This window comes from Megalobrama amblycephala, linkage group LG3 (genome assembly GCF_018812025.1).
Source record: "Megalobrama amblycephala isolate DHTTF-2021 linkage group LG3, ASM1881202v1, whole genome shotgun sequence".
NCBI lineage: Eukaryota > Metazoa > Chordata > Actinopteri > Cypriniformes > Xenocyprididae > Megalobrama > Megalobrama amblycephala.
In genome coordinates this window covers 43,505,515-43,532,390 of record NC_063046.1, presented here as the reverse complement: position 1 = coordinate 43,532,390, position 26,876 = coordinate 43,505,515, and the positions used below count along the sequence as shown (strand labels likewise).

The window sequence follows — 26,876 nt, the reverse complement described above, 5'->3', positions numbered from 1 at the left end:
AGAATTTTTGCGGGGTGTTTGTGCCATACAAGGTTTTTGGAAGAGAAAGAAAAAAGAGCTAAGGAATGAAAAATTTAGGATTTTTCCAGTTGCCATGAATCCTTAATAATAATAAGTCACTGCCAGGAAAAACAAGCATTCACATGCAAATATGGAATTAAAATTAATCTAGGGAAAGTAAACAAGCTCAAACAGTGAGACCGCATCAAACTGTCAGGTCACGTCCTGATCTCATACCAGCTATATGACTAGCACGTCTTTTAATGCTTATGTTGACCCAAATTTCTTTTCATAGTGCTGCTCTGCTACTGCGTAAAGTCTCTACAAAGATTCAAATTAATGAGTTTGTCGATTACAATGTAGTTTCCATGGTAAAGGAATGCTTGCTTGTGCAAATATTGGCACCATTGTGCTAGGGTGTTGTGGGTGGCTGTCAGGGTGTTGTTAAGTGGTTGCTAAGACAGTGGTTCCCAAACTCAGGGGGTGGGTAGGACCCATAGGGGGGGCCGCAATCAAGTAGTCTCTGAGTAGCTCAGAGTAGTCTTTAGCACATTGTTCTGTAGTTGCTAGAAGTTTATATGGGTGGTTCCCATGCCAGGGTGTTGCAATGTGGTTGCTCAGGCATTCTTAATAGTCTTTAGTCCATTGTTGCTAAGGTGTTATGGGTGGTCACCAGGGTGTTGCTATGCAGTTGCTAGGGTGTTCTGAGTAGCCTTTAGCACTTTGTTCTGTGGTTGCTAGAAGTTTATATGGGTGGTTCCCATGCAGGGTGTTGCAATGTGGTTTGCTAAGGTGTTCTTAATAGTCTTTAGTGCATTGTTGCTAGGGTGTTATGGGTGGTCACCAGGGTGTTGCTATGCAGTTGCAAGACTGTTCTGAGTAGTCTTTAGCACATTGTTCTGTGATTGCTAGTTGCTTATGGGTGGTTCCCATGCACGGTGTTGCAATGTGGCTGCTAAGGCATTCTTAATAGTCTTTAGTGCAGTGTTGCTAGGGTGTTATGGGCGGTCACCAGGGTGTTGCTATGCAGTTGCAAGGGTGCTCCGGGTAGTCTTTAGCACATTGTTCTGTGGTTGCTAGCTGTTTATGGGTGGTTCCCATTCCAGGGTGTTGCAATATGGCTGCTAAGCCGTTCTTAAAAGTCTTTAGTGCATTGTTGCAAGGGTGTGCTCATCAGAGTGTTGCTATGCAGTTGCTAGGGTATTCCGAGTAGTCTTTAGAACATTGTTCTGTGGTTGCTATTTGTTTATGGGTGGTTCCCATGCCAGGGTGTTGCAATGTGGTTGCTAAGACGTTCTTAGGAGTATTTTGTTGCTAGGGTGTTATGGATGGTCACCAGGGTGTTGCTATGCAGTTGCTAGAGTGTTCTAGGTGGTCTTTAGCACTTTGTTCTGTGGTTGTTAGAAGTTTATATGGGTGGTTCCCATGCCAGGGTGTTGCAATGTGGCTGCTAAGGCATTCTTAATAGTCTTTAGTGCATTGTTGCTAAGGTGTTATGGGTAGTCACCAGGGTGTTGCTATGCAGTTGCTAGGGTGTGCCGGGTAGTCTTTAGCATATTGTTCTGTGGTTGCTATAAGTTTATATGGGTGGTTCCCATGCCAGGGTGTTGCAATGTGGTTTGCTAATGTGTTCTTAATAGTCTTTAGTGCACTGTTGCTAGTAGGGCTGGGCGATATATTGCATGCGATTGTCACGCGCATTTCATCAGTAAAGCCGGTTTCCTGATTACCGCGAAATCGCCATCACCTGCTTTCAAATGGAGTGGCATTTAATAGACAGAGCCGTAGTTCACTGACAAGCTACGCAATATCGCATTCATTATCACAGATGAATCGCCTTCGATAATGAACGCGATATTGCGTAGCTTGTCGGTGAACTACGGCTCTGTCTATTAAATGCTGCTCCATTTGAAAGCAGGTGATGGCGATTTAATCAGGGAACCGGCTTTACTGACGAAATGCGCGTGACAATCGCATGCGATATATCGCCCAGCCCTAGTTGCTAAGGTGTTATGGGTGGTCACCAGGGTGTTGCTATGCAGTTGCAAGACTGTTCTGAGTAGTCTTTAGCACATTGTTCTGTAATTGCTAGTTGCGTATGGGTGGTTCCCATGCCAGGGTGTTGCAATGTGGTTGCTCAGGCGTTCTTAATAGTCTTTTGTGCAGTGTTGCTAGGATGTTATGGGCGGTCACCAGGGTGTTGCTATGCAGTTGCTAGGGTATTCCGAGTAGTCTTTAGCACATTGTTCTGTGGTTACTATTTGTTTATGGGTGGTTCCCATGCCAGGGTGTTGCAATGTGGTTGCTAAGACGTTCTTAATAGTCTTTTGTTGCTAGGGTGTTATAGATGGTCACCAGAGTGTTGCTATGCAGCTGCTAGTGTGTTCCGATTAGTCTTTAGCACATTGTTCCATTGTTGCAAGATTTCATGGGTGGTTGCCTTATCAGAGTGTTGCAATGTGGTTGCTAAGACATTCTGAATAGTCTTGTTAAGAGGTTGTCAGGGTGCAGTTGTTAAGGCATTCTGAGTAGTCTTTAGGACATTGTTGTGCAGTTACAAGGGTGTTATGAATAATTGCCATTGTGTTGCTGTGCAGTTGCTACATTGTTCTGAGTAGTCTTTAGAACAGTTGCTAAGGTGTAATGGGTGGTTGCTATGACATTGCTAGGTCTTTTTCAGTTGTCATTCACAAATTCCTTGTTTTCAACCACAGACCAAAATAACTTTTCTGTGCTTTTTAATCTGAAGATCATGAGCAAATCTACATAAAAATCTCTGCAACTGCAGGTGTGCTTAAGGTAATCACAGCATGTCAAATCTAGAGCTAAGGGGAAAAACAATGCTGCATTACACTAATGAGTATGGGAGCATATATTCCCTTACAAAAAAAAATTATAATGAGCAAGTTTCACAGACTGTGCCACAAACTCCCTGCCTGTAACTTAATAAACTCAGCAATCAGCTCTAACAATAAGTGAAGATAAGCAACCGTGTTTTCCTATTCACCATGTGCTAGTCCAGATGGCAGCGAGAAGTGAGGCTTCAAAAAAGCCTCCAATCAGACCCGTCTAGCAGCTTTAACTAGAATACGCCAAGAAGCCTGCCAAAATAAAGTGTTTACAGGCCATTTTCATACAAGAGGAGCAAAGACTACATCAAAAGCCCATAGAGAATTCAGCGAGACACTGGCTTTATCTCAGAAAGATACTAATTTCACAGAAACAGATTGACAATCTGACAACAAATTTGTGCATTCAGTGCTACTTTCGTAGATGGTTGGATTTAAATTCTTAAGTTGCTTTCTAAGGCAATCATCACTAATTCTGCTCATACTTACGGACAAAGGGTTGAACAAAGCCCTATTTCATTAACTATAATGTGGCATCCTTCACGGTTATGAATGTACAGGAATGATGTCTCAATTTCACCTGGCAGAACTATGGACTAGAATATCATAGAGATTTCTGACCGGGTAAGTAAACTCCCAGCAATCACCCAGAACACCATTGCAACCTCACATTTAACATTGAACTCCAGTTCTGGCACACACATGGCGGTGAGCGCACACACATACACTGAACAGGTGGCACTGCCAGAGAGGAAGCTGCAGCAGATGGCATCATGCACCTGACTTACACCAACACTAGATTCAACCACTATACTTTCAATTAGTATTAAAGAAAGATCATCTACATGGACAAATCCTCCAGTTTCTCTGAGATGTTTAGCGTTTTTTTTTTTTTAAACAAAACACTAAAATAGTTGTGATATTGTTGTAAAACTAAATGGACCACAATTTAAGGGTGCTCCGATTGACTGGGCGCCAATCATTATCGACCGATAACAGGTTTATATAGTTTGATCAGTGGTCTCTTTAAAGGCTGATCAGAAGAACCAATCAGATGGCACAAAACTCACGAGAATTTTTCTATGCGCAGCTTAAATTGCTTCACTAAATTCACTGGTCTGGCAGTTCTACCAGGTGACTGTAAAGGACAATAAATTTGCAGAGAGCAGAGACATTGCAACGACAGCAATACAGAAAAGAAACTAGGGCTGTGCGATTTTAGTGCATTTCTTTCCTTGTTAGCGCAATGTCGTTCCTCCCTAAAAGCCCAAACTTAATGGCCAAATCAGCTAGATCAGTTATTGTCCTAAAATAAAGTCTATTGTTGCTAAACTGCAGGACGTGCTTGATAATAATAATAAAGAGTTATTAAAACTGCATTAAGATACTGTTCTCCAGCTTTCTGTGCGAGCGCTCCAAGACGGTGTGAAACACGGACAAGCAAAGTGAACTTTGAGCTTCGGGTTCGCACCTATATAGTTAAGAAACACAGGAATATGTCAAAAAAAAAAAAAAAAAAATAAATAAATAAAAAAAAAAAAAAAATATATATATATATATATATATATATATATATATATATATATATATATATATATATATATATATATATTTTGGATATTGGATCCATGCATAAGGTCTTAAAGTGACAGCAGCCTAATATTCCTGCTGCTGTCTGTGTCATTATGTGTCATAAACAACAAAAGAGAAAAATCACTCACTGCTCTTTAGTAGATTTATTAGGATTAATCTATATTTGATTTATTCAGTGAAGACTATGCAGTGTTGTTTTGCATTTCCGATAAAGAATGTTCTGTTATTTATTTCACAGGAAAAGCTATTTTGTTAAGCACTAAGCTGTATCTAATCACCTCTAAGAGAGGGAATGGAATATGTTGCACATGCTGTTTGCCAATAAATTAGAGTTTTCAATTCATGATACTTTCTCATCTCTCTTTTTTTTATATATTTAAAAATAGGGGCGTAACGGTACATGTATTCATCCTGAATCGCACAGTACAGACGTCAAGGTTTGGTTCATGCAGTAAGATGACAAATACAGTCAGTCACAGGCAATTCACACTCCAGTCCAGAAGGGTGCGTGCATGGTAATGCAACACTGTTTGATAAAGTTAAACTAAACTTTTATGTTTAGTTTTCTCCCCCTTGCTGTACCGAACCCGTACCAAACTGTAACTTCAATACTGAGGTACATACCGAACCGTCATGTTTGTGTACTGTTACACCCCTACTTAAAATACACTGTTGTTAAGAATAGCTAAATAAGCCCAGTGGGTCTATTTGAAGCCTTCTGCTTATCATGTAGTACAATTTTGCTGATCAGTATCGGCCAATACTGCTTCCAGTGATCGGTAATCGGCCCAAAAACCCTGTTTATAGCACCCTTACAACTATAACAAGACTATAGTGAGATGTTATGAACATTTTGAGATTGAGATGAGATTGAAATAAGTGTACTAAAACTAATATAAGAACTTCCCTGCAGGAAGAACCAGGTGATACCAACTTAAGATGGTCAAGCTGATTTTCGGAACATACTAGCTGGTCTGGTCCAGGTCTGACAGCTTTAATAAGAACCAGTAACCATGTAACAGTAGTTACATTTCCACTGATCAACTATCTAGACCAGCTACTGATCATAAATGTCCAGCTTAGAGAAGCCAGAAACTATTTAAACCCACTAAACCACCTTAAGCTGGTTTTAGCTGGATTTTCCAGTAGGGTATACAAAGGGAAAACGAACATTTCAAAAATATTAATTCTTAGACGTACCTTGATCCAGTATGATGAGCTGAGCACTCGACTGCACATTACCAGCGTCATTCTCAGCTAAACACTGATAGAAACCTTCATCTGACTTGACCAGTCCCAGAACCTGCAAGTTCTGCTCCTTCTATAAAGAGGCAAACAAGAACATTGCTGTCATCTAGAAGAAATATTCATCTGCATTCACTGTTATAGTGCACAATTTCTGTATCACCATTTTTTATGACAAAAAGGTCAACAAGCATTTCCTCACTCAAGCAGAGCTAGCTGGCAACTTACAATGATCTTGAAATAGTCGCTGGGAATGACGGCATCTCCGTTTTTCACCCATTTGATGGTGGGAGCGGGCGAGCCGGTGACCTCACACTCGAAGATGATGTCTGTGGCTTCATGAGCATATATGTTAGCAGGTTTCTTCAGGAACTGTGGGGAAGCTGAGAAGAGAAAAAAGAACAAAATAAATCACATTGCTTCTTGGGAGAAACGACACTCCAAATGTATGATTTAGTGCCATTAATCACTTCTGAAAAAGATATGATTTGATTATGAACAGAAAATGCTGCTTTTGACATTTGTCAACCTCTAAAAATACCCTACACACCAGGATGTGGCTAAAACATGTAGCTCCTAATAGCCAGAGGAGAATGCAAAACCTCCAAAGGCTTCCCATTAGTAAATTAGGTTATTTGATCTTGAAGAAGATAAACATGACATAGATCATCTCAATAACAAGGTAGTGTGCACCAGAATGATTCAGGCCTGTCTGCTGGGATGTAATTGGATTGTTGCTCTGTGTTGTGCCCGATTCGCTACCACACAACCACAACCCTATGTTGCATTTCACTTTTTTTTTCATGTGCAACACAATACACATCACATGCATGATTCATATCCTTAAATTGCACAAAATGCATAAATAATATTGACTGATTGATGTTTCTGATAAATAAAGTGATGAAATATATTTGATGTGCTAGAGTTTGTAAGTGACAGTTAGACAATTACATACATATTTGCATATGACATAATATATATATATATATATACAGTACAGTCCAAAAGTTTGGAACCACTAAGATTTTTAATGTTTTTAAAAGAAGTTTCGTCTGCTCACCAAGGCTACATTTATTTAATTAAAAATACAGTAAAAAAACAGTAATATTGTGAAATATTATTACAATTTAAAATAACTGTTTTCTATTTGAATATATTTCACAAAGTAATTTATTCCTGTGATGGCAAAGCTGAATTTTCAGCATCATTACTCCAGTCTTCAGTGTCACATGATCCTTCAGAAATCATTCTGATATGCTGATCTGCTGCTCAAGAAACATTTAATGTGTACAATTGTACAAAATATTTGTGTACAATATTTTTTTTCAGGATTATTTGATGAATAGAAAGTTCAAAAGAACAGTGTTTATCTGAAATCTAATCTTTTGTAACATTATAAATGTCTTTACTGCCACTTTTGATTGATTTAATGCATCCTTGCTGAATAAAAGTATTCATTTCTTTCATTTCTTTTCAAAAAAATAAAAATAAAAATTCTTACTGACCCCAAACTTTTGAACGGTAGTGTATAATGCTACAGAAGCTTTGTATTTCAGATAAATGCTGTTCTTTTGAACTTTCTATTCATCAAGGAATCCTGAAAAAAAAAGTACACAACTGTTTTCAACATTGAAAATAATCATAAATGTTTCTTGAGCAGCAAATCAGCATATTAGAATGATTTCTGAAGGATCATGTGACACTGAAGACTGGAGTAAGGATGCTGAAAATTCAGCTTTGCATCACAGGAATAAATTACTTTGTCAAATATATTCAAATAGAAAACAGTTATTTTAAATTGTAATAATATTTCACAATATTACTGTTTTTTACTGTATTTTTAATTAAATAAATGTAGCCTTGGTGAGCAGACGAAACTTCTTTTAAAAACATTAAAAATCTTAGTGGTTCCAAACTTTTGGACTGTACTAATTATATATATTATTTATTTATTTTTCCTTAGTCTTTATTTTTCCTTAGTGGTTCACAAATATTCAAGCAGCACTTTATATATATTCTAATTAATTTATATAATTTATATAAAATTATATATATAAAACAGGACAACATTTATGTTGAAATATAAATATAACTGTATTTGTAATAAAAATATCTAAAAATAGCACTTGTAAATATGCTGTTTTTACATATTTAAATATGTCCCCATGCTTTTGTTGTACTTGTTCTTGATTTCATAAATACTATAGATCAATAAAAAAAGACCACAAAAAGGTTTAGCATAATACAACAATGAATGTAAGTGAATGGAAAAACCACAATAGGCAAAGGGGAAAAATATCAAAATCACCATCCAAAGCCAGAATGGCTACATAAAGTTGAGCTAAAATGCAGATTATCGGATGTTCTAGAATATCTGGCTCTAGCATACGTAACATAAGTTGCAGCATCAGGGCCAAACTGACGTTGGTAAGGTGATGAATGGCTGTTAGTATGTGCTCCTGCAGATTGCTGAGGCCTGCACACACAACCTGCTGAAAAACACTTGTCACACACCGCTGGGTTCCTGCTCAAGCCAGATCCACATGGGACAGATGGTTCATGTTTCAATCACACAGTATATCTCAAGCCCAGGAGCACATACACATAGAAAGAGTATCTTCATATCAGGGGCTAGAGACCGTAAAAATGTTGCATCAGCTGCAAATGTACAGATGTGCTAATGTGTGATCGTGCACACTTTTGCATTATAGTTGCACAACAACAGAACCACCCTAAGTCAGTTTTCATATTCAAGTCAGCGCGAAACAGACTGCACAACCTATTTTCCTCGCATAAGCTGATGTACTTCCTAGTGTGAAATACGATACAGCAAGACATGATTTTATTATCAGGAACTTGCAGGATTGTGAAAAGTGGGTGGTCTAAACCAAAATGGACTCGGACCTGAACGGTTGTTTGCAGTTGATTGTGGAAAGACTGCTGACATTAACATTAACACCAGAATTCATTTTCTGCATTAACTATTGTCAAGGTTTTTGAAAGGCTGTATTAGGGCTGGACAATAATTCAATATCAATATATATCGCGATATAATTTTTTTCGATAACGGTGATATGATTTTTAAACACATTTCCGGTATTTCGATATATACATTACAGCATTTCTCACTGACTTGAGGCGCAGCCGTAGAAAGAGCAGAACGCGATTGGCCATTGGCGTGATGACGTACACCACAGAGACACGCAGCCATCAGCCAGTGCTCAGCGTTAATATGGTTTGTTTGAAATAGCAACATGGAAAACAGACAGAGTTCAGATATTGTATGTTTCAGTCGATGGATGCGCAAAACGTTACAACAACGATAATCAAAAAGCGTGGACAAAACAGACACTCTTTGTAAACTGTTAACAGCTAGTGCTCTCTGCTCTAATGTCCAGTCATTTACGCCGTCATCACCCGGGTGTTGATAGCGCGCGAGCGCAGGTGAGACCTGAACAGCACACGATGCTATCTGTGTTTAAACTAAACTAATTTAAGCCTTGCTGATTTAAACAGAACAAGACGCGAAAGAGAACTCGCACGCGCTGTGAGAAGATTTGTGTGCACTCATCCGAAGCGCGCACACGCTTATTTCAGACAGCGCGCAAATACTGACTTCTCTTTCAAGTCTTGCGCTTCGGCGGACAAATTCATACACAAATTAAGTCAACATGCCCGTCTTGGCGAGTATCCTAGCAAACATAGTCGGTTATGTCTTAAGTGAACGTATAACAGTCGAGAAAGACATCGCATGTGTAACAGTATATGTAGCTACTGGATCGTGCATGTCTTAAAGGGGAAAAAACTATTCCTGCTGCCTGTTTTTAATGTTAAATTAAACAACAAATAACAAAGAAATCACTCACTGCTCTTGACTGAACAGTTTTTGTAACTTCAATAATGATTCATCTTTATTTATTTTATACAATAAAGATAATATGCAGTGTTATTTTATATTTGATTACTTTATCCATTTTCTGTACCTGAAAACTACTGTTAGATACCTGAACCTGAAAAGCACTGTTTATTTTATTTGAATATTTGCTTTATTGTACTTATTTGTGATGTACTTATTTGCTTGTAGTTTGATCGTTTGTTCTTATTTTCTTTATTTTTATTTGACAGTAGTCTTATTTTTAGGGTCACGGTTTCGGTACGGTTGTACCAACTGTACCAAAACCGTGACCCTAAAACCGTGATACGAACCGAACCATGAGCAATTTGAACCATTGCACCCCTAGTGTCATCAACACTCAACAATGTCCCTGCCCCAGCAATGTGTTTTTGTTGTTTCTCACTGTTTTTTTCAGTTTTTACTGTTCACAATCTTTATCTTGGCTGAAGCACTTTTGTTTTAATCTATATTAAGGATAATAAAATCAGCCTACGTTATAGTTTAATGTTAAAGATATTAATATTACAAAAGTGAGTGAGTCTTATGTTTATTTTTTATGTTTGTATGAAGGCTAAATACAAATAAAAGCTGAACATAAATTTATTTGTACTATTTTTATTTCTAAAATATTATATAGTTTTATAGGAAGAGATTTCATAGATTTGGCAAATTCATTTTTCAGACGTGGCCATTCTTGGCAGTTTTTCTGAGGCTATTATATAGTTCATATCGATATCGGAATTATATCGTATCGACCGAAATTAAGAATTATATCGTGATATAAATTTTGGCCATATCGTCCAGCCCTAGGCTGTATTACCTACAGTAGGTGGCCTAAATCCATGCTTAAAAGCTTTTTGGCTATTGGTTAACAATATTATCCATGTTCACATAAGTTGATTAATGAAGATAATCTTTTAGAGTAATAGCGATTCATGCACAATAAGAAAAGGAATGTGTATTGTTGACTTAAAGAAATGATTGTGAGGTGCTGAAACAACAGAAGAACCGCTAAAGATAAAGCCAGAGCATTTGTTTCATGGTCACAGACTGGTTACGTTCCCTATGCATTCTACATGGAGATCATAGTGATGATAAAACCATCTCAAATGACCACACAGCTCTTATCACTGCCTCACTTGCATTCACGAGCATGTCTCAGGTTTCCCGCTATATTACAGACAATGTCAAAGCTCAACACACACTCTTGTTTCTATTCATCTACCCTGCATTTCAGAGTAGGCTGAGAAACAACAGCAACCTGCAAGCTACTCGCTTATGTTCTGTGTAGCACAGAAAAGACAGTCTATCAAAGTTTAATACGATTCTGGGCATTTCACCTACAGTGTAACAAAACAGAGAGAGCACAGAGGTTTCCAGATCAATCTGACCCTCTCCCACTAGCACACACGTCTGCATGCTTGACATTTAAAATCTGTGCAAACAAGACATGAATGATTTATTTCATATTTGTGTTCAAATAGGAACACAATAATATTCTGGATTCAGTACAACCTGCTCTATCAATAGCATTATGTTGATTACCACAGAAAATATTTCTGATTTGTATTAATAAATACCAGCGTTCCAGAGATACTACAAGCAGGAGTGTGAATTTCACATTTTTGTTAAAGCACTTGATGAATTATTCAGCAAAACCTTCTGTTCTAGGCAAATTAGCTTCTGGTTGTGTGTTTCCAATGTAATTTCTGTGAGTGAACATGATACCTTTCTGGTCTCTTTGCAAGTATTATGCAAAACTTACCAGGTTTACTGGCTTGACATGACACTGAAGTTTAAAAAAAAAGACTGGATATAGAGCTATAAATATTACACAGTTTATTGAGCTATTATATCTTGCCAGCAAGCATAATGTGTCTTGTGGTTATACTTTTTTTTGTATTTTTGCTTTTATGGACAGTCTTTATGTACATCTCCTTGTGAAAAAAAATCACACTTAATCATATATTAAAAAAAAACTTTCGGTTACTTAATTGCATGTTAGTTGAAATTAAATGAAAATGTATTACATTTATATTAACTGCAATTAATTTAATTTAAAAGGTTAGTTGACCAAAACATGACATTTCTGTCATTAATTACTCACCATCATGCCGTTCCACACCCGTAAGACCTTCGTTCATCTTCAGAACACAAATGAAGATATTTTTGATGAAATCCGATGGCTTTCTGACCTCCCAATAGACAGCAGCATCATAACCAATTTCAAGGTCCAGAAAGGTATTAAAGACATGGTTAAAACAGTTCATGTGTCTACAGTGGTTCAACCTTAATGTTATGAAGTGACGAGAATACTTTTGTGCGCAAAAACAAAACAAAAATAACGATTTTATTCAACAATTTCTTCTCTTCCCTGTCATTCTCCTACGCAGTTCACGTTGTAAACATCAGAACGCCAGCTCAGTATTGGCCGAGGCTGTTCATATGAGCACCACGACGCATGCGTGTGATGCTGACGCAGGAGCCGGCCAACAATGAGTCTGCGTTCTGACGTAGAACCTGGAAGCACTGCACTGTGTTTACAACGTGAACAGCGTAAGAGACAGACAGAGAAGAGATGAAATTGTTGAATAAAGTCGTAATTTTTGTTTTGTTTTTGCACACAAAATATATTCTCGTCGCTTCATAACATTAAGGTTGAACCACTGTAGTCACATGGACTGTTTTAATGATGTCTTTACTACCTTTCTGGACCTTGAAATTGGTTATGACGTAACTGTCTATAGCAGGGGTTCCCAAACTTTTCAGCCCACAACCCCCAAAATAACGATGCCAGTGACTCGCGACCCCCACTATCTTCGCAGGTGGTCAAAGTATACAAACGTTGTGTGCAATGGCGCACATGCACTAAGGCCTGTTTCACACATAGGCCTAATCTGTGCAGTGCGTATGCAGTGCGTTTTTTTTTTGCCGTGACCATATTAACGGATTAGAGCGTTCACACTGCAGCACACAGATGCAATCCGGCAGTGAGTTCCACGAGCGGTGCGTCTGCAGCAGTGCAGAAATCATTTACGCACAGTCTATTTTGCTGCACTGCACCATGCTGAAATAATACAATAGCACACTGTTTGCATTAAAATAAACATGTTTTGACGCAAAAAACTAGTAATTTTACCATAGATGCATATAATTTAAAGTCTCTGTTACACAGTCAACACATGGCTTTTTTGCCTTGGGTAAAGCAAGGAAACTGGCACATTACCTGGCATGTAGGTGAACAAAGAGACAAAGATAGCACTGACCTGAAGGATTTCTTGTAAAAAGATTTAAAAGGAAGGAAAAGGAAAGTCGCCTGTTTTTGTCTATTTTAAGTTTTACTTTAAAATGTTTGTGATTTTAACATAAAGCTTATGTTTAAATGTTTTGCCACTTGCGTGAGCAACGTAATATCTAAATCAAAAGTATTACTTTATATAAATATAAAGTAATGAATTGAATAAAACATTTAAATGGCCTCCCTGGGTTGTCTTTGGTCGATATTAACCAACGTTTCATTTCGACAAAAATAATATCCAAAGCTTTAAGTCTAAAGAATTACCTACATGCACATGTCGGAATGTTTAACATGTTGCTGTAAATTGACCTGCTGCAATGGATGCCCACCTCAGGAGTCACGGTCGAGGGGAAGGAAAATCGAAAGGTTGATGGCTTTTTTATTTGCATGTTTTTTGTTTTAAATTTAACTACTATTTTTAGTATTTTGCTACAATTACTGATACAATCTGCTATTTCTAATCATTTAAAAAAAATGTTTTTTTATTTATTTCTGGAAATCATCTCGCGACCTCTTCCACGATGTCTTGCGACCCCCACTTTGGGAACCACTGGTCTATAGGGAGGTCAGAAGTCTCTCAGATTTCATCAGAAATATCTTAATTTGTGTTCCAAAGATGAAGGTCTTACAGGTTTGGAATGACATGATGGTGAGTAACTAATGACAGAAATTTCATTTTTGGGTGAACTAACCCTTTTAAGAGTGTTTTTTGACATAGTTAAGTAGGACTTCAGTACAACTTTATGGCCCGGTTTTCAGACAGGGCTTAGCCTAAACTGGGATTAGGCCTTAGTTCAGTTAAAATATTTAAGTAGCTTTTATAAACGTTTACTAGAAAGAAAGGAAAAAAACATTACTGGTGTGCATCATGAGACAAAACAATGGCACTGACATATTTTAAGATAAACATGCATTTTAGTCTGGGACTAGCTTTGTCTGTGAAACCGGGGATATATGTAATTGAAATTCTTTTGTCTTTAAAATAAAGTGTATTGTTGAATGTACTTACAGACATTGATGGTAAACTAAAATATACTTTTATGTAACTTGCACATAATGTATAATTACACATTTGTAATATTGAAGTTAAAAATATATAAACTAAATGTATTATTTAAGAACACTAAAATTATAATTAAGTACTTTACATGCACTTTTGTATGTTAGTTAACACATCAAAATAAGTATAGCCTACTTCTTTAAAGCACAAAAAAGATCATTAAAACAGCGGGTGACTTGAACCAATAAGGATTAAGCTTAAAGGTCTTTGCATACCGAGTCAGAAATTTGCATCAGAAATTTACGCACGTTAAAAAAATAAATATTTCCTCACATAGAGTCAATCACGTTTACACACAATTCAGATCAGGTTAAAATTTCTACGTTTTTCACATCCGTAGCAAGCATTTTGAGAGGTGTTCTGACAATCCAGAGCCACCGTACAAGCGAACGCCAAAATCCAGAATGGCGTCTGACAAGTCGATCTACTTCGTCTCTCAGCACAAAGCACTGTATGACAAACACAGTGCGCTAGCAAAGCATCAAACTGAGCTACTGACATCCTGAATTAAACTGAATTGTTCGGGATAATCCCATAGCTCCTTGATAAAGAGATGGAACTCTCCTTCCTCTCTACACAATCTCAGGATTGGATGGACCCAATATTTCCTCTTTTTAAGTAGAGAGAGGACAACAAAATCATCCTCCCTTAATTTTGTATTGTTTTGTGATTTTTTTCCCCCGCAATATGCATCGGACTCAGCGTGCAAGGTTTCTGTGTGTGACGAATTTTTAGAATGACGAATACGAAAAAAAAATGCATCTGAAATTTTCAGACTCAGTGTGCAAAGACCTTTAATTTAAATTAATTCAAGGTTTATCTAATAATTAGACTGTTGCACCAAACTTTAAACTTTTTAGAAATAAGCAGACTTACATTTAAACCATCATTTACATTTAAGATAGATGAACTTTATTCCTGTTGCTCCATTACTTTAAACTCTAATTTAAATCTTAATTTGGGATTAACGTCAAATTTTCATGCAAGGAGGTTAAAACAAATGTAATATTAACACTTTTGCTATTTAATTACAATAATGAATCAATCATGGTGAAGAAAATTACATGGCGGTTTTAATCACAGGTTATATTTTTAATCCCTGATTTGTTAAACTGTGCTTAAAATTGAGTGGAGCAAAACAGTTTGAAATTAAAACACAGATCAACAAATCCTTGATTAGCTTTAAACTTTGATTGATTTAATCCTTATTGGTGCCAATGTGTGTAAGTGGACTTCTATTTCATTAATTTTACATTGTCTGTAAGTACAATAAAAAAAAAATTAAAAAAAATACTTGAGCACATACTTAAAGTAATCAACCTAATGCCATAAATTCTGTTGATAAAGTTAACTACGTTCCTACTCAGAACACTGAAGCAGAACTAAATTTCATACCCATTTGTGTCATATTATTTAAACCAAATTGCATTGCAACAAAACACAATGCTCAGCATACAGCCCACGCTGAAAGAAGAACCGAGAGATTGTTTGACACTCGCTTGGATTCCGGGAGGTGCTCGGTTTGAGTTTGGCATTGCACCTCTTCAGTGAGCTGTTGGATTTACTGTACTATCGCTCCAACACAATAACTCTCCCACCCACAAAGGCAAAGTAAGGGCCTGAAAGTAGGGGCTTGTTGCCCCCCAGTATCTTTCATCTTTTCATCTCGTCACAGTGTAGGATCAATTCTCAGACAGACAGACAGATGGCTAAAGCTCATTACACACCACATATCTGCATGAAATCTACAGTCCAGATTCTATTCTATTCTTTGTAATTTCACACCTGTCTGAACAGTCTCACGTCCCTTTCATCATCACACAATCAAATCTCATGCACTTTAGTAAAAGTCCCACCCGAAAGCTATAGCCTGAGCAATTACAGAGAATCCTATCTCTGTTTCTGTAAACATGTCTGAAGTGTGATCAGACCGTGCAATTGAATTACAGAACATAATGTCACCAAGAAAATGCAACACTTCCTCTGAGAAAAAAAGCTTTATAGTGTGACATGACAATCACTTGACTAGTCCTTTATAAGTGAGGTTTAAGCTTACCCTTCAGCGTGAGCTCAGTCTGGGCCTCAACGGAGCCGTTGACGTTGTCTGCCAGGCAGTTGTACACACCGGCGTCTTCCTCTGTGAGATTGAAGATCTGCAGACTGCCCCCGCCGAGCACCTCAAACCGACCCATGCTATGCGGAAAAGAAAAAAGGGTGCTGTCAATACGCTCCCTTCAGAAAGTTAAATGTATACTTAGCCCAACACTAATTCAATAACTGCAGTATAAATTTTGCTTCTCACCAGCAACAACATGGAATCTATCTTGCAAAGGGAGCATGCTATAAGAAAAGGGCAGCCTCAAAATTGTGGTGGTGTGGTTTAGCGGTTAAAGGTCAGGCTTGGTAATCAGAAGGTCTCTGGTTTGAACCAGGGGCAAACAATGAACAGATCACCATTGTGCCCTTGAGCAAGGCACTTAACCCCAGGATGTTTTAGGAGGATTGTCCAGGTAATAATTGTACTGCACGTTTCTTTCTATAAAAGGGACTCTTGTCTAACAAGGTAGAGATAGGAGGAGTTTTATCCTCAGAAAATATTGTTAGTTCAGACATGTCTGAATTAATTTATGTGACATTTTTCATCCCTGTTACCAACAGTTGTCTGAATACAAAAGGCATGCCTGAATTTATTTACTATTCTTATCCCTGTTACCAGAAGTTGTCTGAATACAAAAGACATGTCTGAATATATTTATTTATTTACTATTTTTTCATCCCCATTATCAAATGCTGTCTGAATACACAGGACATGTCTGAATTTATTTATTTACTATTTTTCATCCCTGTTATAAAACGCTGTCTGAATACAAGACATGTCTGTAATAATTTATTTACTATTGTTCATCCGTCTGAATATATTTATTATTTACTACTTTTCATCCCTGCTACCAAAAGTTGTCCGAATGCAAATGACATTTCTTAATATATTTATTTACTATTTTTTATCCCTGTTACCAATAGTTGTCTGAATACAAAAAGCATGTCTGAATATATCTATTTATTTACTATTTTCCACCCCTGTTACCAAAAGTTGTCTGAGTACAAAAGACATTTCTGAATTTATTTACTATTTTTCATCCCTGTTACCAATAGTTATCTGAATACAAAAGGCATATTTATTTACTATTTTTCAAACCCGTTACCAAAATTGTATAAATACAAAAGGCATTTCTGAATTTATTTACTATTTTTCATCCCTGTTACCAATAGTTATCTGAATACAAAAGGCATATTTATTTACTATTTTTCAAACCCGTTACCAAAATTGTATAAATACAAAAGGCATTTCTGAATTTATTTACTATTTTTCATCCCTGTTACCAATAGTTATCTGAATACAAAAGGCATATTTACTATTTTTCATTCGTTACCAAAAGTTGTCTAAATACAAAAGACATTTCTGAATTTATTTACTATTTTTCATCCCTGTTCCCAATAGTTATCTTAATACAAAAGGCATATTTATTTACTTTTTTTCATCCCTGTTACCAAAAGTTGTCTAAATACAAAAGACATTTCTGAATTTATTTACTATTTTTCATCCCTGTTACCAATAGTTATCTGAATACAAAAGGCACATTTATTTACTATTTTTCATCCCTGTTACCAAAAGTTGTCTAAATACAAAAGACATTTCTGAATTTATTTACTATTTTTCATCCCTGTTACCAATAGTTATCTGAATACAAAAGGCATATTTATTTACTATTTTTCATCCCTGTTACCAAAAGTTGTATAAATACAAAAGGCATTTCTGAATTTATTTACTATTTTTCATCCCTGTTACCAATAGTTATCTGAATACAAAAGGCATATTTATTTACTATATTTCAAACCTGTTACCAAAACTGTATAAATACAAAAGGCATTTCTGAATTTATTTACTATTTTTCATCCCCGTTACCAATAGTTATCTGAATACAAAAGGCATATTTATTTACTATTTTTCATTCCTGTTACCAAAAGTTGTCTAAATACAAAAGACATTTCTGAATTTATTTACTATTTTTCATCCCTGTTACCAATAGTTATCTGAATACAAAAGGCATATGTATTTACTATTCTTCATCCCTTTTACCAAAAGTTGTCTGAATACAAGATATTTCTGAATTTATTTATAAACCATTTTTCGTTCCCTGTTACCAAAAGTGATCTGAATACAAGACACGTCTGAATATATACACATTATTTTTCATCCCCGTTACCAAAAGCTGCCTGAATACAAAATACATGCCTGAATTTATTTACTTATTTTATTTTATTAAAAGTGATAAAATGATTTCTGCAGCAATTCTTTTGCAATTCCTTTGTACTACTGACAAACTAATTGACATTTGGTTGGGGAGTTGGGTGAATTTTCGACATAGGGAACATGTTGTGACGCTGGGCAAGGAATCAATAGTTTAGAGAAAAGAAGAGCATGGCCACAGTAAGAGGTAGAGGAGCTGGCTGGTCTCTGGCACAGAATACATTGATTGCAGAACCTCCGTTCAACCTAATCTGTCAGCCATCGATTGGTATTAAACACCAGCACATTAATACCAGCATTCTCATTGACTATTTTTATTTCTCTGCCTGTCTCAGCTGTGAAGTATCCAGATCCATGTGTTGCATTCAAAATTGCAACAAGCATGTGCTTGTATTATTTTCTTTTTTGTTTCTTTTTTGGGCTTTGAAAAAAATCTGTGGAATTCTAAGGAACTGAATTAAACCATTAAATCAACAGAGATGAGAGTACAATAAAGTACTATACAGGCATTATAAAATTAGATAAAATATATAATAAATGAACACCTAAAGAAGAGCAAGTCATTCCTACACCAATGTCAGTACCAAAATATCTATAAATTTACAGAGAGTGGTTCAACCATTCTCTAGCGGATGTCTAAGGCTAACTGTCAGCCTGACAGTGTCCAAAACACACGCCAGACCACAGGACTTGCATAAGAGAGAGTAACTCAAAAGTCTTGTGCTCAAAGAAACTCCACCCTACCTCAAGCATAACACATACCTCAACCCAAAGGAAAACTAGCAGGTCTCATAAAGGCCGTCTTTGTCCTTTTGGAAACACGTAGACCCACTGTGGAGCTTTTCCACTTAAGACACGCTTCATTCTTCGTGTTTTTCTCTCATGGACTGTGATGTTATTTCTAATATGCTCTTTTAAGAGTGTGAATGCTGAAGTTCCACACATCAGTGCCTCTCAGCTGCAAGTGTCTTATGATCTCCACATGTGTCTCTAGTCAAGTGCCTTCAAAACTTTAATGTGAGGGAGACACAGGCTTGGTGACTTCTACAAAGTGTTACTGACAAGATCCTTTGTGGTGTTTTGCATTTGTCAACATGTGATTTCACTTGACTTTATCTGAAAGACTAACTTAGACTCCTTGGAACTGGATCAGATTCAAGCCGTATTTTGCATGCTATACAGATAAACAAGAATGGAATAATCGGAAATGAATTCCTCCCATTCATTTTTCAACAAGTGAGCCATCTCCTCCCCCTTATAGTGTTCCTTAAAATTCCTCAAATTGTGTAAGTTGGAAGCACACTATTCTTCATTCAGGACCGTCAGAGTATTAGGAGTGTTGAGGGAGCAGTAATACTTTGGTTCTATGTGTGGAGTCGCCTCAAATAACCCAGAACTAATGTGCAGCAGCTCACGACGGCAGACAGGTTAGGGCTAACAGCTAGCGCTGCATATGCCGTGATGGATATCCAGTGTGCTGCTCTGAGGCCAAACTACTGGCATCCGTCAACAGAAATCCAACACCAAACTACCGGTGGCGCTGACCCAACCTGCCTCAGAGCAGCCAGCCTGTGATTGATGCCGTCATAAGATACAAGCGAGTGAGATGAAAGGCTGCCTTGTCAACAGCTCAGAAGGTTCTGGCATGGTCTCCACCCTTAACTGTTCAGCTCTATGGCTGTGACTCCAAACAGAGAAGCCACTAAAGCTGTGCCAAGGCTTCAATAAGGGTAGTGACACTATTCCTTCTGATGCCACAAGAAAGGGTTGTGTGTTACCCTACTGGAAAATCCAGTTAAAACCAGCTTCTGATGGTCAAAAATGACAGGGAGATACAATCTTGATATTATAATGAAGCAAATTAAATTCTTGAAAAGAAAACCTGATTTATTAGGATGCCATAATCTTTTATCATTATCTTAGAATTTTTTTTTTTTTTTACATATTAGATTTGAGAGTCATGAATCTTGATCTTTTCAAATAAGACATCAATGCATTGAGAAACTTACTCTAACTCCAAAACTTCCTCTTCAGCCTCAAAATATTATTTATTCATGGTTGTGTGGCAAACAAATTGATTTTATTTTTATCAAGGTCACTTATTAATGCTTAATATTTGAAAACCTTTTTTCTGCCAAATCAAAGTGGTATGGTGCGGTCGATGAAGTGAAACAAAAAAATATATCCTAGAAAAGATCCTTGCAGACTGGATATCATTTTACCTTTTGTATTACAAAGCAACACAAGATCAGATAAAATGCAATTTTGTAAAGTTAAAAAAAATTATATTTGTTAATGAATGGATTGACCCTTTATCTAGTAAAGGGTCAATCCAGCCTGGCCAACCTGCTGTTCTCAAAATACCCATCAAGTATTGAGTTCTATCTAAAATCATCAAACTAGACCAGTCAGACCAGCTTGGAGAACAGCTAAGACCAGTAAACCAACTTCAGATGGTGCAAGTAGTTGTTTTACAGCAGGGCAGCTGATCTAGGCTGATTTGGATGGGTGATCGGCTGGACATCCAACCAAGATGAATCTAGCAGACCATCTTGGTCAAGCTTTTTAACAGCCTAAGCTGGAATTACCTGTTTTTAATAAACACTTTGCAAAGCAAATGAACAGCTATATAGAGCATTGTGATGTGCATGTGGGTCTGAAATAGTCTGAATAATCTTTCTGGACAGGCTGCATCCAGACATATTTAGGCTACGTTCACACTATCAGTTTTTGGGATTGAAAACCGCATTTAGTTACAGGTGTGAGTCTCGAGCAGCTTTTATATCTGGGTGGAGAGCGGAGCATTTGAGTCGTGCGTAGAACACAAAACTGACAGGAGAACAGTGACTGGATCTAAAACCTTCAGATGACACACAGCTCATAGCGTAATCTTTGTTAATTACCAAAACCACACTTGAAAACCCGCAACACACGGTAGACATGCATTTGTGCAGCACAGAGCAGCTCTCTCGCACTGTGTGATGTGACAGACAACTAGTTGTCCAGTACGGTTGCGTTCACACTTTTTTCTTGCAACTGCGAGTTTACATTTTGCAATTCTGACTTGTTTTCTCAGAATTGTGAGATATAAATTTGCAATTGTTAGTTATAAAGTCCAGTTCTGAGGGAAAAAAGAGACTGACTTCTTTTCTCAGAACTGCATGATATAAAGTCGCAATTCTGAGTTATAAAGTCATAATTACCAGACAAACTACGAACTTGCAATTCTGAGATATCTCGCAATTCTGACTTTATAACTCACAATTCTGACTTTATAATTTGCAATTCTGACTTTATAATTTGCAATTCTGACTTTATAACTCACAATTCTGATTTTATAACTTGCGATTCTGAATTTATAACTCGCAAATGCGACTTTATATCACGCAATTCTGACTTTATAACTCGCAAATGCGACTTTATATCTCACAATTTTGACTTTATAACTCACAATTCTGACTTTATAACTCACAATTGTGACTTTATAACTCGCAAATGCTACTTTATATCTCGCAATTCTGACTTTATAACTCACAATTCTGACTTTATAACTCGCAATTCTGACTTTATAACTCACAATTGTGACTTTATATCACGCAATTCTGAATTTATAACTCGCAAATGCGACTTTATATCACGCAATTCTGACTTTATATCACGCAATTCTGAATTTATAACTCGCAAATGCGACTTTATATCACGCAATTCTGACTTTATATCACGCAATTCTGAATTTATAACTCGCAAATGCGACTTTATATCACGCAATTCTGACTTTATATCACGCAATTCTGAATTTATAACTCGCAAATGCGACTTTATATCACGCAATTCTGACTTTATATCACGCAATTCTGAATTTATAACTCGCAAATGCGACTTCATATCTCGCAATTCTGACTTTATATCACGCAATTCTGACTTTATAACTCGCAAATGCGACTTTATATCTCGCAATTTTGACTTTATAACTCACAATTCTGACTTTATAATTTGCAATTCTGACTTTATAATTTGCAATTCTGACTTTATAACTCACAATTCTGATTTTATAACTTGCGATTCTGAATTTATAACTCGCAAATGCGACTTTATATCACGCAATTCTGACTTTATAACTCGCAAATGCGACTTTATATCTCACAATTTTGACTTTATAACTCACAATTCTGACTTTATAACTCACAATTGTGACTTTATAACTCGCAAATGCTACTTTATATCTCGCAATTTTGACTTTATAACTCACAATTCTGACTTTATAATTTGCAATTCTGACTTTATAATTTGCAATTCTGACTTTATAACTCACAATTCTGATTTTATAACTTGCGATTCTGAATTTATAACTCGCAAATGCGACTTTATATCACGCAATTCTGACTTTATAACTCGCAAATGCGACTTTATATCTCACAATTTTGACTTTATAACTCACAATTCTGACTTTATAACTCACAATTGTGACTTTATAACTCGCAAATGCTACTTTATATCTCGCAATTCTGACTTTATAACTCACAATTCTGACTTTATAACTCGCAATTCTGACTTTATAACTCACAATTGTGACTTTATATCACGCAATTCTGAATTTATAACTCGCAAATGCGACTTTATATCACGCAATTCTGACTTTATATCACGCAATTCTGAATTTATAACTCGCAAATGCGACTTTATATCACGCAATTCTGACTTTATATCACGCAATTCTGAATTTATAACTCGCAAATGCGACTTTATATCACGCAATTCTGACTTTATATCACGCAATTCTGAATTTATAACTCGCAAATGCGACTTTATATCACGCAATTCTGACTTTATAACTCACAATTCTGACTTTATAACTCGCAATTCTGATTTTATAACTCACAATTCTGACTTTATAACTCACAATTCTGACTTTATATCACGCAATTCTGAATTTATAACTCGCAAATGCAACTTTATATCACGCAATTCTGACTTTATATCACGCAATTCTGAATTTATAACTCGCAAATGCGACTTTATATCACGCAATTCTGACTTTATATCACGCAATTCTGAATTTATAACTCGCAAATGCGACTTCATATCTCGCAATTCTGACTTTATATCACGCAATTCTGACTTTATAACTCGCAAATGCGACTTTATATCTCACAATTTTGACTTTATAACTCACAATTCTGACTTCATATCTCGCAATTCTGACTTTATAACTCACAATTCTGACTTTATAACTCACAATTGTGACTTTATAACTCGCAAATGCTACTTTATATCTCGCAATTCTGACTTTATAACTCACAATTCTGACTTTATAACTCGCAATTCTGACTTTATAACTCGCAATTCTGACTTTATAACTCACAATTCTGACTTTATAACTCGCAATTCTGACTTTATAACTCGCAATTCTGACTTTATAACTCACAATTCTGACTTTATAACTCACAATTCTGACTTTATATCACGCAATTCTGAATTTATAACTCGCAAATGCGACTTTATATCACGCAATTCTGACTTTATATAACGCAATTCTGAATTTATAACTCGCAAATGCGACTTTATATCACGCAATTCTGACTTTATAACTCACAATTCTGACTTTATAACTCGCAATTCTGACTTTATAACTCACAATTCTGACTTTATAACTCACAATTCTGACTTTATAACTCACAATTCTGACTTTATATCACGCAATTCTGAATTTATAACTCGCAAATGCGACTTTATATCACGCAATTCTGACTTTATATCACGCAATTCTGAATTTATAACTCGCAAATGCGACTTTATATCACGCAATTCTGACTTTATAACTCACAATTCTGACTTTATATCTCGCAATTCGACTATATAACTCACAATCGAATTTATATCTCGCATATTCTGACTTTATAACTAGCAATTGTGAGTTTATATCTCACAATTCTCACTTTATAACTCGCAATTGAGTTTATATCACGCAATTCTGACTTTATAACTCGCAAATGCGACTTTATATCTCACAATTTTGACTTTATAACTCACAATTCTGACTACATATCTCGCAATTCTGACTTTATAACTCGCAATTCTGACTTTATAACTCACAAATGCGACTTTATATCACGCAATTCTGAGTTTATATCTCGCAATTGTGTTTATATCTCACAATCCGACTATTTAACTCACAATTGAGTTTATATTTCGCAATTGTGAGTTTATAACACACAATTCTCACTTTATAACTCACAATTCTGACTTTATAACTTGCAATTGCGAGTTTATATTATGCAATTCTGAGAAAAAGGTCAGAATTGTGAGATGTAAACTTGCAATTGCGAGAAAAAAGTCAAAATTGTGAGATAAAAAATAACCATTTTTATTCAGTGGTGGAAACAAGCTGCCATGAGAATCCATATGAGGTAATGTCATATTATTTTGGCTTGTCCAGTGTGACGTATGCTGCTCTTTTAAAGGACGGAGCCTCAAATGAAATACCTCAGAAGAGGGAAAAAATTAGTGTAAAATCAATATGAAGAGCTTCGTCTTTACAATGAGTCAGAGTGTTTGTTTTTCCCAGCTGGGCTGAGATGGAACGTCATCAAACCTTTCTTTATTTGTTTTGCAGGTTAACTAATATTTTGATTAGCACATTACTATAAGCCCAAAGCCACAATCTGCGTAACATACACACATTAGAGGTCTGAATGAACTGGCGGATGAGGCTGGATTTAGCTGTGGATATGTCATTAGCTGTTGAGTGCACGGAGAGGCCACAGCCATTCCTAAAGGGATGGGACACAGTGGAACTCACAGAGGGAAATGGGAGTGGAAAAAATGGAAAGAGAGATGAGAGGCAGAAATGGAGAGGCAGCCACAAAATTCATATGTTCCAGTGACAAACAGCTGCTGGACATTTGGCTAAATGAATCCTGCTATAGTGCTGCATGGTTTGTACAACAGCGGCAATGTCCTGCCAAACAATAAAACAGACATCCAGCACTATGCATTCCAACCCTTCACTTTTCATTCCAGCAAAGTCATAAATGATGCACTGTAGTGTTAGCCTCAGATGGCCCACCCACGGACCATTCATCATGGAACCTCTGATGCAGATTACATGCAAAAATGGCATGCAAAAAAACTTCAAGCTGTTTGCTTTCCTGTAAACACTACACTATACATTCCTATAAAATATGATTCCCAACATATTGGGATTTATTGGGATTTATGAGTTGATGAAAAGCTAATAATTAATAAAATCATAAAAATGTAAAATTAAAATAAAATAAAAAGAATCTAAATAAAACATACTAAAAAAGATTAATAATAATTCATTTGTTTACCTGCAACTCATGTGACCATTAAAGGTGCAATATGTAATATTTTATGTCCGCTAGAGGTCACTAGAGGCCTATTCAAAACAAAGGCGTAGCTTGATGATGCCAAGTTTGAGCTTGGAATCTTGGGACATGTGGTCTTCACCTTAACGGCCGGTGGAAAAGTATCGGAATAGGACTCAGGAAGAAATCATGTTCATGGATGCGATTATTAACGATACTGTAGTATGAAGCAGTGCAGGGCCGAGTGTTGTGGAGCTGAACGAGGAGCTGGAGTGATTGATCAACACACACCTCACAAGCAGCGGGACTTTTATTATGCCACAGTCGCCGGCGCTGCTTCTGCTTTTCCGATCATGAGTATGAGGTAACGCAGCTCTGTTTATCATATTAGATACATTTGAGTGTGTTGAAAATGATGTTATAATGTTACTCTGTGCGTTTGCTCGGCGGCTGCTGTGAGACACTGTTACACACTGCAGTAAGATAGATCGATTTTACAATATCATACTAAATGCTGGATGGCTTGTGTTGATAAATGGCATGCAATTAATTTTAAAATGTATTGTATGATGGAGAAAATTATGTATTACTGTTAATAAAAATAAAGCTGCATCTGATTATGCTATGTTAGCTACTTCACAAAATAGTGTTTTTCTTTGAGGCATGGTAAAGCATGGTACTCGCGGAAAATCAAGAAAATTTGATTTAAAGTATAAGACTAAACATGTTGAGCTATATACAACAATTGGTTTTCTGTCCATAAATATATCAAAACAGTTGTTCCCTTGCCTATTAAAACATGTAAATATTAAAGCGTCTTTGGTGTTTCCATGGTTTCTACAAAATAAAACCGGAAACCGAGGGTAACGCGGGTATGACACTATTGACAGGCGACTCCTCACACGTCCCGGAGCCTTGGTTAAAATTGCAATTTTCTCACGATTTACAAATAGTTGCAAACATTTGGGATATTGTAAGTACTCAAGTGAACAAAATACTCTATATAACACTGGTCTAGTGGTTTTTGGATATTTTACTTGCAAAATATTGCACCTTTAACTGATATCAAAGAACCGTGAACATGCAAATATCTAATGCAATCAAAAGAATATTCTCTTTTGACTTCATGGCCCCAAAAAACCCAAGATGAACTATAACTTAAAACATGGTCATATTTCTAAATAATTGAAAGAAACTCAAGGGATTTGTTTGAAATAGAACAAAGTAGTAAACAGCGAAGTGGTTGGTCACTTTACAACAATCAGACAACCACTTCCTTTTTCAGTTCTGGGTCAG

The 26,876-nt window shown here is 36.4% G+C and overlaps 1 protein-coding gene across 9 annotated transcripts in view; it reads right to left on the bottom strand.

Moving 5' to 3' along the window:
- The window catches only part of neo1a (neogenin 1a), a 199,834-nt gene that overhangs the window by 48,781 nt on the left and 124,177 nt on the right, over positions 1-26,876 (bottom strand). For all 9 annotated transcript variants that reach the window (XM_048185583.1, XM_048185578.1, XM_048185584.1 and 6 more), the window contains exons 5-7: positions 16,000-16,136; positions 5,916-6,070; positions 5,643-5,763 (exon numbers count right to left, since the gene is read on the bottom strand). In XM_048185583.1, the coding sequence (XP_048041540.1) occupies positions 5,643-5,763; positions 5,916-6,070; positions 16,000-16,136 (413 nt within the window). The remainder of the gene's footprint in view (positions 1-5,642; positions 5,764-5,915; positions 6,071-15,999; positions 16,137-26,876) is intronic.